Source organism: Elephas maximus, chromosome 25, assembly GCF_024166365.1.
Source record: "Elephas maximus indicus isolate mEleMax1 chromosome 25, mEleMax1 primary haplotype, whole genome shotgun sequence".
In the NCBI taxonomy this organism is placed as follows: domain Eukaryota; kingdom Metazoa; phylum Chordata; class Mammalia; order Proboscidea; family Elephantidae; genus Elephas; species Elephas maximus.
The window spans coordinates 65,943,529-65,959,551 of record NC_064843.1 but is presented as its reverse complement, the minus strand read 5'-3'; the positions used below and the strand labels follow the sequence as shown (position 1 = coordinate 65,959,551).

Sequence of the window (16,023 nt, the reverse complement as noted above, 5' to 3'; positions counted from 1 at the left end):
GACGATGCTGGGCTGGCAGGAGGGAGAGTGTTGTGGAGGAAGCCACCCCCCAAAATAAGAAATGTGTGTGTGTGTGTGTACGCTTGCACGAGAGACATGAACTTGTGCTTGCCAATCATCAGCCAGTCCCCCGCTCTCTCCCTTGGGCTGGCCGCTGCAGATAGAGAGGGCGGAGAAGCAAGGAGAGCTGCAGGTGCACCACACAGGGAGGGCCAGCCCCTGGGAGGGCAAGGAGGCCATGGCGAGAGCCTGGCAAGCCCTGCGGCTCCTGTTTGCCATGCTGGCAGCCCTGGTGGCCATCACCAACGAAGGAAGAAAAAAAACCTTTTTAAAAGTTGAAGAAATACCCATGACAGAACCCTACGTGGAGGACACAATACAGTTCCTGATCAGCAACTTCAACCAGGAGAATAAGGACGCGTACAACTTCCGGGTCATCCGAATCCTCAACATCAAGAGGCTGGTATGTACAAGCCAGCTGCATTGCTCCCAACAGGCCGGCGGGCATGGGGGCATCCCACTCAAGGGGCCTTCAACCTCACTTAAGTTAAGAGGGCATTTTAAGAGAAACAAGTTCACTAGAGTGGATGAGGTTACTTAAATGATACCCAAGACCAGCAGTCAGCAAATTAAGGCCCAGGGGCCAAATCTGCCTGCTGCCTACTTTGGTAAATAGTGTCATCGGAACCTTGCCACACACATTTGTGTACGTTGTCTCCAGTGGCTTTCACACTACAACAGCAGAGTTACAGTTGTGACTGCCCGTCCTGGCTGGTGTTGAGATGTTCAGCAGCATACCAGTGAAGTACACTAGTTGGGACAGAGACTATATGGCCCACAAACCCTAATATATTTACTATCTGACTTCTACCAACCCCTGCCTAAAAGAGTTGTCACTCGTGTTATCCAAGAGGTGGCTTTGCCAGTGGAGAAAGATCTATTTCTGGTGATTTCTGGTGAGTTCTCCTCAGAGGACAAAAGGAGGCAGAGACATCAGATAGAAGAGGAGAAAGAAGCCCACCAGCCATTTTGGGCTGGATCTATCGCCATTATGTGGCACATAAAGGATCCCCATTACCAAGAGCTACAGGGAAGGGAAAAGAAGGCATGTTTTATCTCTTTGTCCTTTCGACCCACAGATTAGTGACCACATGGAGTATCACATGAACATTGAGATGAGAAGGACCACGTGTCAAAAGTCAGAGACCAAGAACTGTAAATTTCAGGAAGGAAAGCTTTACAAGGTAGTGGGGAAAGTATACCAATTTAAAAACAACTCATTTTTTCAGTGGGTTTTCCTGTGGTTCTAGGATGAGGTGCAGTACCATTATTTGGGATTTTTTAAGTTCCACTTAAAACAAATGTGTGGATTAAAAAAAAAAAAAGACCCATTGCTGTCGAGTCGATTCCAACTCATAGCAACCCTACAGGAAAGAGTAGAACTGACCCCATAGAGTTTCCAAAGAGCACCTGGTGGATTCAAACTGCTGACCTTTTTGTTACCAGCTGTAGCTCTTAACCACTATGCCACCAGGGTTTCTCTGAAGAGGAAAAGTGAAGGTGAAAGTGAGACTGATTGAGGCCCTGCCTAGCCAGCGTTGCTGATTTATTGCTGGAAGGATTGTGAGGAGGAAAGTTCAGAAGGAAGAGCTGAGGTGACCGAGTTGCAAGGGGACAGCCAGTGGACCTTCTGGCATGCCCAACTGAATATCCGAATATCAGCCTGGATAGGACAGACAACCCTGGACTCCTGCCCTCTGCTCCTTCCATATGGAAGTGACTGCAGGAGGAGGAGGAGGTGAGAAAATAAGTCCAGAAATCATCCAACTCCTGGTGGGGATAGGTAGGCAAACCCACATGTGTGTGATCTGCTGTGGTGCCCTTCCCCAATGCAGCCTAGTCCCCTACCTGCTTTATTCCCATCTGAGTGTTGACACTTGGAGGGGGGTTTGCCAGAACCTGGCCCCCAGCAGTACTCCTGCAGTGTGCACAGTCAGGGAGGTTACCATATGTAGAGGCAGCTTTTGGAGGCCTAAGATCCTAGCAGCTGTACGAGTCAATTCACTTTACCCAAACAATTTCAAACTAGGATGACATATGTCCCGCCTTGCCTGGAATACCATTGACTTATGCCCAGCTTTTTCGTGTAATCATTGATAACATCTTCTTTTGCTTACAATGGTTTATATATGTGGTCACCCTAGTGCTAGTAGCCTGGGTCTTCCCAACACAGCACCATGACCATCTTTGGGCTCCCTCTTCACTGTCTGCATGGATGATTCCTTGAAATCTAGCAAGATAGGCCTTTTTGGTTCTTCCCTGGATAAGATCATGAAGTCTCTAAAAAAAAATAATTCAAGGTCACAGTAAATTAAAATTAAAGGAATTTATTGACTTTTTTTTATTGACTTAGGAGGTTGAATTGATGGCGTTAGTTTTGTTTATCTTAAGAGAAATGTAAATACTTAAGCCTCCCACTCCTACCCAGGCGTTTCAAATGAAGAACAGGACAACAAAATCAGAGAGGTAAACATCTCAGAGTCCTTTAGAGGTAACACTAAGAAGTGTTAATGGATAATATGCAAAATATATTTACAGTATTGATTTTTTTATTATGGGAGAAAAAGGCAATAAGGAAAATTTTGGGAGAGCATAGAGAAAGGAGACAGAGAATGTGATGGATGGATGGAGGAAGGAAGGAAAGGAAAGATGGATGGATGCACGGACAGATGGGTGGACGGATGTATGGATGAATGCATGGATGATACATGGACAGATGCATGAACAGATGGATGGACGGATGGACGCATGGACACATGGATGGATGCCTGGATGTATGGACGTGTGGATGGATGGATGCATGGACAGATATATGGACAGATGCATGGACAGGTGCATGGATGGGTGGATAGATGGACAGATGGATGGATGATGGCTGGATGGAGATGGATGGATGGAAGGATGGGTGAATGCATGGAAGGATTTTTGAAAGGCTAGATGGGTAGATGGAAGGATGGATAATGGGTGGATGGATGGATGGATGGATTTTTGAAAGAATGGATGGATGGGTCCAGTAGAGGCAGAGAAAGTAAAAGTGTGAAGTAAAGAACACATGAATAAAGATGAAATAGGAGAAAAGAACCAGTCGTTTCCATGGTGAATCCATGGAATGGGGGAAGGCACTTTATTTCTACTTTCCAAATCTGACCACAAACAAAGACATTTTCTGGAACGATCCCATAAGTTTGATAATTGCGTGACTTAAATCAAAATAAAGATCAAACCAAATCTGAACTGAAGGGTGGTGAGATGTCGGTGTCATTTCCTTGTCTTACACCCTCTTCTTTCACTTTTAAATGTAACTTGCTCTATTTTAAATATTGTTTCTATTGTCGTTTTTGTTTTGTTTCATTTGTTTTTTAGCAAATCAAGTGCTTCTTCTCAGTGTTTGTCATACCTTGGTTTGGAAAGTACAAAATTCTGAGCAGAAACTGCACCGATGCCTAGGTATCCTGGAGCACACACCTATGGCCACCATGCTTGAGAGGGCCCTGCAGTGAGCAGACCACATGGACTGTAGACAATAAACGTCTTTGACCTGTTCTCATAATGTTCTTCATGGTTTTGATTCCATCCTTTCTTTTTCTTTTTTCCAAATACTACAGTTCATCATAATTTAACCTGAAGGTTCTCTGAGCCAGGGCAGTTTTGGAATCCAAATGAGGTGACATGAATAATTCTTGGGCTTATAACCTACATCTGCATGTGAATAGAACTACAGCCCCATCCTCATATCAAGTAGGATTCTTTAGATTTTAAAATAAGAAGACAAAGAGAAGGGAGAGAAGGGAAGGGAAGAGGCTCAAACTTAGCTGAACAGCCAAGAGATATTTGCAAGTATGGCCCATAATGTATCCCTGAAGGGGCCCAGTAGAGTAACCCCTTCCTCGATTAATGCCTAAAATGAGAAGAAATAATACAAAAAAATTCAGAGATGAGGGCCTTTGTTACTGATGAAGACTAGGCTGAGGGGTGTGCCTTATATTTGCAGACTAGTGCTCTTTCTAATACCAAACCCAAGAATCAGACTTACACCCCCACGCACCAGCAATATTGGACCAGGGAAGGTTTCTGCACCAAGGGATTCCTCTCTGGGAGGAACAAAAGAAAACTTGTGCCCTCTGCAGGAAGGAGGAGGACCTGGGCTGCAATGCCCAGTTTATTCTTCCTAACTATACCAATCGGATTTAAGTGCTCCAGGAGGAGAATGGTTGAGGATGAGAGGCCAGGAATGCTATGTTAAAGGAACTCTTTTTCATGGATGGCAGCACCAGCAGTGGAGAATAAGCACCCCCACACCCCAGCATCTTGGTTCAGGATTTTAAACAATATCACCAGGTCATCTCTCACCCACTTCTTCCACATGGTCTCAAGGTGGCTGCCAGCAGCTAACTGGGCCACGTCTGTCCTCCTTCACATCCAGGAGGAGAAGAAGATCTCATCCCCAGGAGCTCAGGCAAAAGCCCTGGAGTTTAATGCCACTGGAGAACTCTAAGGACAATACACACACACACATACATACATGCACACATACACATACACAGCATACGCCTGAAGAGAAAGGGAGCTGGGGTGTTTAACAAACACTTCCACTCAGTTATTGGCTGAGAGTACCTCCTCTTAGAGGGCATTACACCCTGGAATTCCTGGGATGGGTGACTCCAGGGCATAGCAAGCAGCCAAAGAGTGCCCTCAGCAGAGGGTCCAGGTGCTGGCATTTGGAAGGAAGATGACATATACAGAAAGGGTAAGACCTGAGAGGATACAGGCAGAGCACTGACAGGATACTCCTTACACTATGAACAGTGAACTGAGATGGACAGGAACCACAAGTCTCCACCACTGAAGATGGCTAGGAGCTGTGAAAGAAATTTTTTGTGTGTGGCTTCTACTCTTCCTACCAAGGTTTTGGTGTGCTCAGGGCCCTATTTCAGGTGGGGCTCAGGTGGGATTCCCCTCCACCCACCACCTTTGTAAGTGCTAACCTACAGTTTCCTCTTTAATTGATAATAACAATACTGACTTCCTGGGGTAGTTGTAAGGATTAATGATGATAATGCATGTAATTTGCTTAGCACAACGCAGGTACTCAAATAAATGTTAACTCTTGGTAGGAATACAGGCAGTACAGGTAGTCCCTGACTTGATGGGGTTCCGTTCTGATGACTCCATCACAAGTTGGTTCTGATGTAAGTGGAATACCTAATTTTTTTTTTTTTTTTTTTTTTAGTTTTCACTATTATTGCCTCGTATTCTCAGTACCTTTATAAATCAAGTCTTTGTCTTTGAGGGTTGGAAACATAACATAAAAACTTACAGATATGTTTTAATGTATACATACATAAAAAAGACACATGTCCTTAAAAAAAGTGGATGACATTGGCATTTTGTCAGTTGCGGTAATAACTCCACTTGTGGAAGGTTCTGAGTCATCTGGATTATCCCTGGGAATGGGGATGGCATTTATAGTCAGAAAATTATTGAGAGTTGTCTGTGTGGTCCTTTTACACACTGCAACATTGTATGTACTATACATTATTAAAGATGCACACACACACACAAAAAAACAGACTGTCGTAAGTGAGGTTCGTCGTAACTTGAATACATCATGTCGGGGTCTAACTGTAGCAGATATGCAATATTAATCAGCATGCAACACTCTTCTGGTATTTTGACTTTTTTTTCTTTGAGGAAGTTATTATTATCCGAGGGAGAGAAAAAGGGAAGGCAGAATGTTTGTGCCTATTAATCTGTTGGATCCAATGTTTTGTTCTTTTAATTTTTTACGTTGAAATAATTATAGATTCACAGGAAGTTACAAAGTTTTTAAGAAACTGCCAAACTATTTTCCAGTATAGAGAGGCCTCCTATATCCTTAGTCCAGTTTCCACAATGGTTATATCTTACATAACTATAGAAAGGAATCACAACCAGGAAGTTGACATTGAAACGAAGTGTATGGGTAGATCTACATGATTTTATCACACAGGTAGGTTTGTGTAATAAATCACGGTACAGGACTATTCCATCACCATATAGATCTCCATTGTGCTGCCCCTTCCCACCCCACGACATCTCTAGCCCTGGTAATCACTAATTTGTTCTCCATCTCTATAATATTTCCAGCTTGAGAATGTCATATGGACTCATACACATTGTGATTGGCCCTAATGCCCTGGAGACCCATCCAGGTTTTTGCATGTATCAACAGTTTGTTCCTTTTTATTGCTGAGTGGAATCCCATAGTATAGATGCACCACCGTTTAACTCCTCACTTGTTTTGGTCATGTTGTTTTCAGTTTTGGGCTATTACAAATAAAGCTTATATGAAGAATTGTGTGCAGGTTTTGCATGGACATAACTTTTCATTTCTCTGTGATAAACATCCAGAAGTGAAATTTCTGGGTCATACGGTCAAGTGTATATTTAGTTTAGTTGTTTTCTTTTTTTTAAAAGAAGCTGCCAAACTATTTTCCAGAATGGCTCTGTCATTATGTAATATCCCTCTCTGTCCCTGGTCATTTTCTTCGCTCTGAAGTCTATTTTATCTGCTACTAATATAGCAGCCTACTTCCTCTCCCCAGGTCTGTTCTAATGCTCACCTTCTCTGCTCAGCTTTGAGTCATGTGAGGGCATGAGCCATAGGCCTCCTTCCGCCAGCAATGAGTAATAGGAGGCTAAATAGCTGACGGTACAGAGGAGAGTGACACAGTAGGCCAGAGGCCACTGTCCTGGGATAGGCCCATCTGCAAGGTTGGCCTTGGCTAGAGTCTGGGAATTCAAATCATAAACAGTTCCTACACTGATATAAAATGTTCTCTAAATTATAAGAGTGGTGCACTGTGCCTAAACTGTTTATACAAACAATGTGGTTTATGCTGAACACTTGCTTTTCTTTTGAGGGTCTGTAATCTTGGTATGGACCAGGCAGAGGGTGCCTACATGACCAGCCTTGAGTGCTGAATCTCTAATGAGCTTCACCAGTTGACTACACTTCACGTTGTGTGACTCTACCAGGAGTGGACTCTTGGAAGCTTGCTCCTGGCTTCCTCTGTACTTCGCTCCATGTGCCATTTCTCTTTGCTGATTTTGCTTTGTGTTCTTTTGCTGTAATAAATCTTAGCTATAAGAATGAAAGTTGTGAGTTTCCCTAGTGAATCACTGAACTTGGGTTTGGTCTTGAGGACCCCTAATACTCGCAGATTGTGTACTCTGCAGGTGACACAACCTTGTTTGCTGAAAGTGAAGAGGTCTGCCTATTAATAAGGGCCCTCACCTACCCACACCAGGGACCTGAGGGTTCGAGCCTCCATCCATGCCACCTAGCCACCCACAAAAGAGGTCTGAGGATAGTGGTGCCTACCAATCTTTACAAGTACAAGCATTGGGTGACTGAGGTACAGCTGCAAAGCCCACCCAACAGACCACTGTAGAGAACAGAAACACTCCTTCCTCACTGACACTTGGGGGAAGGCTGTCAGCACCCTGCCTTCCTCAGAGCATGACCCCCTGCTGCTACCAGGAACCAATGCATACAACCATTACCACTGCTCCTCTAAGATAGCAGGTGTGAGCCTAGACCACACATAGGTGACCGACTATCAGGACACCTGAGCTGAATCTATACAAGAACAGCGAATGGACTCCTAGGCTCATATACCTGGTAACAGCTCTAATCATCTGGTAGCAGGACATTAGTACTTCAAAGGCTCCAATAATCAAGTTAGCTCACTCTAGTAGCCTAAAACTCAAAACAAAACAAAGCAAGAAGCTAGGACACAGTGAGCAAACATAAAATAATTTATTACAATAACTTACAGATGGCTTGGAGACAGCAGTTGATATCAAATCACATAAAGAAGCAGATAATGATTGCTTCAACCAACTCCCAAAACAGAGAATCAAGGTCTCTCCTGGATGAAGAAGTATTCCTGAAATTGCCAGATGTAGAATACAAAAGACTAATATACAGAACCCTTCAAGACATCAGGAATGAGATCAGACAATACACAGAAAAAGCCAAGGGACACACAGATAAAGCAGTTGAAGAAATTAAAAAGATTATTCAAGAGCATAATGAAAAATTTAATAAGCTGCAAGAATCCATAGAGAGATAACATTCCGAAATTCAGAAGATTAACAATAAAATTACAGAACTAGACAACTCAGTAGAAAGAGGAGCAGAATCAAGGAGCTGGAATACAGAATTGGGGACATGGAGGATGAGGCACTTGGCACCAATATATTTGAAAAAAACTCAGATAAAAGAATTTTTAAAAATGAAGGAACCCTAACAATCACGTGGGACTCTATCAAGAAGAATAACTTGCAATTGATTGGAATACCACAACAGGGAGGGATAACAGAAAATACAGAGAGAATTCTTGAAGATTTGTTGGCAGAAAACTTCCCTGACATCGTGAAAAATGAAAGGGTATCTACCCAAAATGCTCGAAAAACCCCATACAAGGTAGATCCCCAAAGAAAGTCACCAAGACATATTATCATCAAACTTGCCAAAACCAAAGATAAAGAGAGAATTTTAAGAGGAGCAGGGATGAGCGAAAAGTCATTTACCAAGGAGAATCAATAAGAATAAGTTCGGACTGCACGGCAGAAACCATGCAGGCAAGAAGGCAATGGGATGACATACATACAGCATTGAAGGAAAAAAAATGCCAGCCAAGAATCATATATCCAGCAAAACTGTCTCTCAAATATGAAGACGAAATTATGACATTTACAGATAGACACAAGTTTAGGGAATTCGCAAAAACCAAACCAAAACTACAAGAGATACTAAAGGGAATTCTCTGCTTAGAAAATCAATAATATCAGATATCAACTATCAACACAGTAATAGAACGCAGAACAGAGAAACAAGATATCAACTCAGGGAAATCCAAAAAATGAAATAAGATTTTAAAAAATGCTCAAAACAGGGTATCAGTGATGTCAGTATGTAAAAGATGACAATAATCAACAAAGAGGGACTAAAGAAAGTAGGCATAGATCTTCCACATGGAGAGGAAATCAAGACAATATAGGGAGATACAAGTTAGGTTTAAACTTAGAAAAATAGGGATAAATATTAAGGTAACCACAAAGAAGACTAACAATCCCAAGCTTCAAAATGAAAGTGAAGAGGACTTGGAGCACTTACTGACAAAGATCAAAGACTATAGACTTCAGTATGGATTACACCTCTACATAAAGAAAACAAAAATCCTCACAACTGCAATTAACAACATCATGATAAACAGAGAAAAGACCGAAGTTCTCAAGGATTTCATTTTATTTGGATTCACAATCAACACCCTTGGAAGTAGCAGTAAAGAAATTAAAAGATGCATTGCACTGGGCAAATCTGCTGCAAAAACCAAAAAAACAAACCCAGTACCGTCGAGTTGGTTCCAACTCACAGCAACCCTATAGGACAGAGTAGAACTGCCCCATAGAGTTTCCAAGGAGCGCCTGGTAGATTTGAACTGCTGACCCTTTGGTTAGCAGCCGTAGCACTTAACCACTGTGTCACCAGGGTTTCTATCTGCTGCAAAGGACCTCTTTAAAGAGTTAAAAAGCAAAGGTGTCACCTTGAAGACTAAGATGAGCCTGATCCAAGGCATGCTGTTTTCAATTGCCTTATGTGCATGTGAAAGCTGGACAATGAATAAGGAAGACCAAAGAATAATTGACTCCTTTTAATTTTGATGTTGGTGAAGAATATTGAATAGACCGTGGACTGCCAGAAAAACGAACAAATCTGTCTTGGAAGAAGTACAGCCAGAATGTTCCTTACAAGCAAGGATGGCGAGACTACATCTCACATGTTTTAGGCATATTATCAGGAGGGACCAGTCCCTGGAGAACAATATCATGCTTGATAAAGTAGAGGGTCAGCGAAAAAGACCCTCAATGAGATGGACTGACACCATAGCTGCGACAATGGGCTCAAGCACAACAACGACTGTGAGTGTGGTGCAGGACCGGGCAGTGTCTCATTCTGTCGTACACAGGGTCACTATGAGTCAGAACTGACTCGACAGCTCCTAACAACAACAACGATACTCGCAGAGAATGTATGAATCACAGTGTTGTATGTGCATAGGAAAGAGACAGTCCCTAGTTCAGGCCAGAGGCCAGGGGTCCAGAAGAGCTATAGAAAAGTGGGCTAAAGTAGAAAATTATGGGGTCCTTCTGCTCCAATTGCATCAGCCCCCTAAAAACCATCGAATGTGTGTGAATGTGTGTGGACATGTGAGTGTGAGAGTGTGTGGTGCAAGTGTATATGCATGTGCATGTGTATATGCATGTGGCATGTGTACGTGTGTGTGTGGTGTGGTGTGTGTGCATGTGTGTGTATGTAGGTGTGTATGAGTTTTGAGGGGCAGTGTGTATCAAGACTCCAATGAGGGAGATAAAGTGTTCTTAGAATGTTTTAATAGAAAGCGCACAACAAGCTGGTCTAAGGTTGTAATTGAGGGTCTTTGCACTAGCTTGCTTCGCCTTCAAGACAGGAATTGTTCCAGAGTTGGTAATAGTTCATCCAGGGCACAGTGTATATCAAAAAATCACAAATGAAACTCTGTGGAAGGAGAAAGAGAATAGTCAACTTTGGGGGAAATATTTTTCAAAGAGAAACAAAACTGTTCTGTCCCTGAAGGCATGCCTGGGGTAAAGGGGAGCCACTGTTGGATCTCATGGGCATCTGGGGAGGAGGTGCACAGTCACATGGTGGGTGGGGAGCAGGAATGTCAGCACCTGAGGCCATGCAGCAGGTGTCTGGAGTCTGCACCTCACCAGACCCAGGGCCAAAGAGCCGGCTGAACTGTGAAGTCCTCCTGTGCCTACACCCCAGACACTGCCAGCCCTTGTGAGGGTATCATCAAGAGGGACCGGGAAGAGCAGGAAGGGGAGGCCAGAGTTGGAAGAGGTAGAGGAAACTGGACATTCCTCAGAGACCTGAACCAGGGCTCCAAAGAAGAGGGCCGGGGGTGTGGGCTGGAAGGGCAAGGAGGGTAGTGCTGGCACGTCAGAGAAGTCCGGGTTACTCAAAGTCCTGGTCTTCCCTCCACTGAGTGGAGGCCTGTGTCAGCACAGCATGGCTGGACAGCCCAACTAAAAAGCCCTGCCTTCCTTCCCCTCCCAGGGGCATGGCATTGTGCCAGGTGGCCCCTGGCTGTGCCTGGCCCTGCCCCCAATCCACACTGCTAAGAAGCCTACTATGCCCAAATAGCTTTTTTAATTTAATTTTTTTAATTATCCCCTATTTGATCACGAATTCCTTCTCAGATGATTCCCACCACATACCTTTTTTAGATTTTTCTTGCTTTGAAGGGGGCAGGAATGATTTCTCAGGCTTTTCCTCTTGCATTCAGTCCTGCTAATCTTCACAGTTACCATATACTCCACTCCGGTCGTCAGCTACCAGGAAGCAACACCACAATAAGTTTGACTCCAAACATCAGGTTGCTGAGCCTCCCCAGGAGTGCTAGGACTGAGACAGGAGCCACAGTTCCTTCGCAGAGCTCCCCTGTCAAAGCCACAGCTCCTTCCTTCCCTCCCGGCTGGAGCGGGCACAGAGACACACAAGCCCTGGTCCCCCAGCCCTGTGCTCTGACTGGGTTTGCAGCTACACTGCAAGAGGCTTCTCACTCCCTTCGCGTTCACCCTCAGGACAGGGGAGGCAACCTGCTAGGCTTGGCTGCCTGGCAACCACAGACCACTGCCAGGTCTGCACACAGGGCCCTCATAATGCACACGGCCAGGGCCTTACCCCTTGGCTCTCCTGGCACCCCTTCGCTCATTTCTTCTCTCTCCTTCCCAATCAACTTGACAGAAGCAGTTTAGCAATGCAGCTCAAAACATGAGTTTTCAAATCTGATTGGGGTCTGAGGTCCCTTTTACCACTGTGACCTTGAGCAAGTTCCTTAGCAGCCTCAGTTCTTCACTTAGGGAGTACAGACAATCATGGTGCCTGCTCATGCAGTTGTTACGTGGGTTAAATGAAAACCTGCATAAAAATAATTCAACAACACGCCTGGAACATTGTTAGCAGCCCATGAGGATTCGCTGTCTGTGGCAGTGTTAGTGCCCCAAAGCAACTACGCAGCTGGAACAGTGACAGGACAGGAGATAGAAGAGCCGGGCTTGAGTTGCACCTGTGTCCCCTACAACGCTGTCACCCTGGACAAGTCCTCCACCTGACCCTCAGTTTCCTCCTCTAGAAAACAGGGAGAAAGATGCCTGTTCATTCACAAGGTCTGTGTGGAATGAAGAAAGGGGATGTGGTGAATATGGGAAGCCTGAAGAGTACACACTAAAGGCTGTTTCCTTTGGTTGTGATTATCTTCTTTTGTTCGTGTCCAGGTATGAGGCTGTGGGGCCCTGAGGGGGCTAAGAACGTGAAACCCGTCTGTGGACACAGATGTCCCACACCCATAAACGAAGCTCTAACAGGTAGTTTCATAGTCAATGCTGCCTGTTGGAAACTTCACTGAATTCCCTGAGGAGCTCTGCAGATTGCAGAGTTCTGCACTGGTGAGTATAAAACGTTCCCGGAACTTCCCTGCGCTCTTGTCCAAATGTCATCAGTCAAAGCAAATGAGATGGACCGTACTGTCCAGGGTGGCAATAGAGGCAGAGGACGCTCACACGGTCCTCAGGGGAAGGCACCCTCAGAAAACTTTGGGAGGGGGCCTAGGGGAGTTAGGCCTGCAGACAGCACAGAGATCCCCATTGCAGTCAGAAGGACCTAGGGTACAGCACCCCATGTAAATGCACTTTCATCCAAAAGAGGAGCCATGGGGAGCTGGCATCTTGCAGGGCTTGAGCCATGTTCTTTCACACCGAGGATCTAATTTAACCTTTGGGACACCCTGTACCAAAGAACTAAAACGCTGGTCATAAACTTAACTAGCATTAACGTGTCCGAAGGGCTTTCTTATTCATTAGCAGACTTGATTGTTGAATAATAACAGGAATAATCATAACAACAGCAAATATTTCCACGAGTACAGCTATATGTCAGCTCTGTGCTAAGTGCTTCACTCTTAGTCCCCCTACTTTGCAGGTGAGGAAACTGAGGCCTGGAGAGTGTGGCGGCACTTGGCCAAGACCCCACAGTTAGGAGGAGCTGGCGTCAAATCCAGAAGGTGGTTGCAGCCTAAACCCCAGTCCACGCCATGCCTGCTCCTACACAACTCTGCAAGGTATTAGGACTGAACAATCATACTGCAAAGGGTATGGGGATGCCCAGAGGCCTTGCCCAAGGTCACCCACTACCAAGGGGAGACCTGTTCTGTCCACTCATCCACCTGAATGGCATCAAAATTTGCTCATAAACAATTCTTTTACAATTAACTGTTCTTGATCATGGATTGATTTCACAAGACAGTCCTCCTAGGATTCTCAGGTTTTTCCTTGGGAAGACTAATCAAAGAGAACAAGCCAGCTCCTACAAGCACTTTGGCCGGTAGCCGCCACCCTGAAGCCAAATCACTTGTGTTCTTGGCCCTGAAGATGAGCAAGACCGCCATCTTGCGGCAAAAGTGCATAACTGTTTGAGTCAGGGACAGGCTGAGAAGGTCTAATGCTGTGATACACCACCTGCTCCTCTTTGCCCCCACTCCCTGCTGGTTCCTACTGTTCCAGCTGCTTTTCTCTCTACCTAGAGCCCTTTCTCCCTATTCAATTATTATTTTCCCCAAATCCAGCTGATTAAACTCAATCTGAGTGCTGCAAACAGTTTGTGCTGGTCTACTAACCAAAAGGCTGGTGGTTCGAATCCACGCAGAGCACTGAAGAAGAACGGCCTGGTGACCTACTTCCATAAGGTTAAAAAAAAAATTTTTTTTTCATAAGGTTACAGCCAATGAAAACCCTACGGAGCACAATTTCACTCTGCACACTGGTGTAGCCATGAATCAGAACTGGCTCAACGTATAATTTATTACCCAACCTTGAGGGGAGGTTGGACCAAAAAAGTGCTTTTCAAACAATTTTTCTTTCCTCTATCACCCTTCAACTGATATAGTCCAGAGAAAATATACACATGATACGCTTTGTAAAAACAGGAGGGGAGGTAACCTGGTGAAAGCCTACCCCTCACCCTCCTCTTCTCTAGAAAAGAACCTCTGCATCATTCCAATTTTCTGTACAACAGTTAGAAAACCCAGTCTTAGATGTCACAAACCTGGACATTGAAAAAAAAAAGACTGTTGGCGGGAGCAAGCCTACAGGGAATTGTTTGTACTCTGCCAGATAAGAACAGGAGAGGAAACAAAGCCATTTGCTGTCACTGTGGCATCTTCAAAAGGAGGTAAGACGTAATTTCAGAACAAAAGGCAGCTCTTCCCAAGGAAGGACGGTTGAGATTCTCAGGGGACGTTTTCGCTTCAGACTAACAGCCAGCTAGGATTTCACTCCAGCCTTTGGACCAGCGTTGAGGAAGCCTGGCTAAAGCATGGGTCTGCACAACTCCAAATGATACCCACCCCGAGCTACGCTTCTCCCCACTTGGTACTCCCTGGGACCACACTGGGAGCCCTATGTGTCCCAGTGGGCACAAACAGGGAAACTAAGGCACACACCTGAACCTGAGTTCGAAGTAACTTGTCGATTGCAAATAAGTAGGTGTCATTGCTGACGTTGTTGTAGCTCTGAATTAAGAAATCGAGGGTTCCATTCATGTTTTGCTTGCTCATGGGCTTCTCCACGAAGCCCTCCCACCTTTGGAAATGGCCCAGCTTGGCTGCCAGGACCAGGGCAACCAGTAGCAGCAGGGGGTTCATCCAGCATCCAACCCTCATCTCCGTGGCCTCAGAAGCTTCCTAACCAGCTTCCCCTTCCAGGGTGGGGGGTGCCAGGCAGTGGCTCGCCCTTTCTCCACCGCAGCCCTCGTCCACACAGGCTTTCCCAGGACACGGCCTACCTACATTTAAACAGAAATTTAAGACTGAACCTGGTCTTCTAAGGCCCCACCCATGGTTTCATGGGAGGGCAAGCCATCCCAGTCTCCCTGACTGGCTTCCCAGCCCACTCTCAGTCTTGCCCACCCAGTTCTTTGGTGATCCAGGCCAGCAGAATTCATAAACATCTTCCAGAATGGACAAGGCCCGTTCCCTGCCTTCACACCTACCAGGGAAGAAAGCCACCGAGCAGGCCTTCACACTGCTAGGCCTTAGGATCTGGTGTGATGAAGGAGAGCCACTGTGGGCCTCAGTGGGGGCACAAGGGAAGGTAAGACCTGAACTGAGGTTGAGGGAGTCAGGAAATGAGCAGGTTTGGTACATTCAGCTTACCTGCCGTATGTGCCTGCTGTTTAACTAAGCCGTCGACTGTTCTTTGTGCTTCCTCTAGAGGTGGGTTCCCTACTCACCTGCTGCCTCCTCACCACAGAGTTCTGTCTGCTAGATCCCACTGTACCTGAATGCCCTGGCACCAGCTCTTGCTGCCTTGGTGTGACCCTAAAGGAGCTTTGTGAGGTAATCCCAGCTACCCTGTGAGGAAGGAATAAGGTGTGATGCTTACTCAGAAATTAATCCGGCAGGCCCCTGAAGTTTCAGGGCCACCTGCACCCAAAAACCCATAAAACTCTCTATTTTTAAAACACTTGCTAAGTCAGGATCCTGGATGGGATCCTGTTCCAGAAAAAGAACATTTGTGGGACAACTGATAATATGTGGATAAAGACTGTAGGTCAGTGAACAGTACTGTCTGAATGTTAACTTCCTAGTTTTGCCGTGTTTATGTAAGATGTTAACGTTAAGGAAAGCTAGGTAAAGGGTATATGAAAATACTCTAGACTATCCTTGCAACTTTTTTGTAAGTCTGAAATTATTTCAAAATGAAAGTTTTAAAATGTTCAAAATAAATAACTAAGACATTGGTCTGTGAGAAGCAGTACAATACAGCTAAGGAGGCAAAAGCTCTAGAATCCGACTGTCCTGTGTTCAAATCCCA

The 16,023-nt window shown here is 45.1% G+C and overlaps 2 protein-coding genes across 2 annotated transcripts; one reads left to right on the top strand and one right to left on the bottom strand.

Moving 5' to 3' along the window:
- The first annotated feature begins 238 nt into the window (after positions 1–238).
- Positions 239–3,512, top strand: CST11 (cystatin 11). The gene is made up of 3 exons (XM_049869156.1): positions 239–463; positions 1,140–1,244; positions 3,424–3,512. Exons 1-3 carry the CDS (start codon positions 239–241, stop codon positions 3,505–3,507), a joined length of 414 nt encoding a protein of 137 aa, XP_049725113.1. The 3' UTR covers positions 3,508–3,512.
- Positions 3,513–10,552: 7,040 nt separating this feature from the next.
- Positions 10,553–14,870, bottom strand: CSTL1 (cystatin like 1). Its single transcript, XM_049869155.1, has 3 exons — positions 14,652–14,870; positions 11,371–11,484; positions 10,553–10,645 (listed from the first exon to the last, which is right to left on the bottom strand). Exons 1-3 carry the CDS (start codon positions 14,868–14,870, stop codon positions 10,553–10,555), a joined length of 426 nt encoding a protein of 141 aa, XP_049725112.1.
- Between the last annotated feature and the right edge of the window lie 1,153 nt (positions 14,871–16,023).

Bases quoted from the DNA above. Each gene is read 5' to 3' on its own strand.
- CST11 (XM_049869156.1), top strand. From the start codon at position 239: ATGGCGAGAGCCTGGCAAGCCCTGCGGCTCCTGTTTGCCATGCTGGCA. The intron at 464-1,139 runs GTATGTACAAGC...TTCGACCCACAG, and splicing joins TCCTCAACATCAAGAGGCTG to ATTAGTGACCACATGGAGTA. The intron at 1,245-3,423 runs GTAGTGGGGAAA...TTTGTTTTTTAG, and splicing joins AGGAAGGAAAGCTTTACAAG to CAAATCAAGTGCTTCTTCTC.
- CSTL1 (XM_049869155.1), bottom strand. From the start codon at position 14,870: ATGAGGGTTGGATGCTGGATGAACCCCCTGCTGCTACTGGTTGCCCTG. The intron at 11,485-14,651 runs GTGTGTGCCTTA...GCTTCCTGGTAG, and splicing joins TACTTCGAACTCAGGTTCAG to CTGACGACCGGAGTGGAGTA. The intron at 10,646-11,370 runs GTATGTGGTGGG...CTCCTTCCACAG, and splicing joins GCAAGAAAAATCTAAAAAAG to AGTTTCATTTGTGATTTTTT.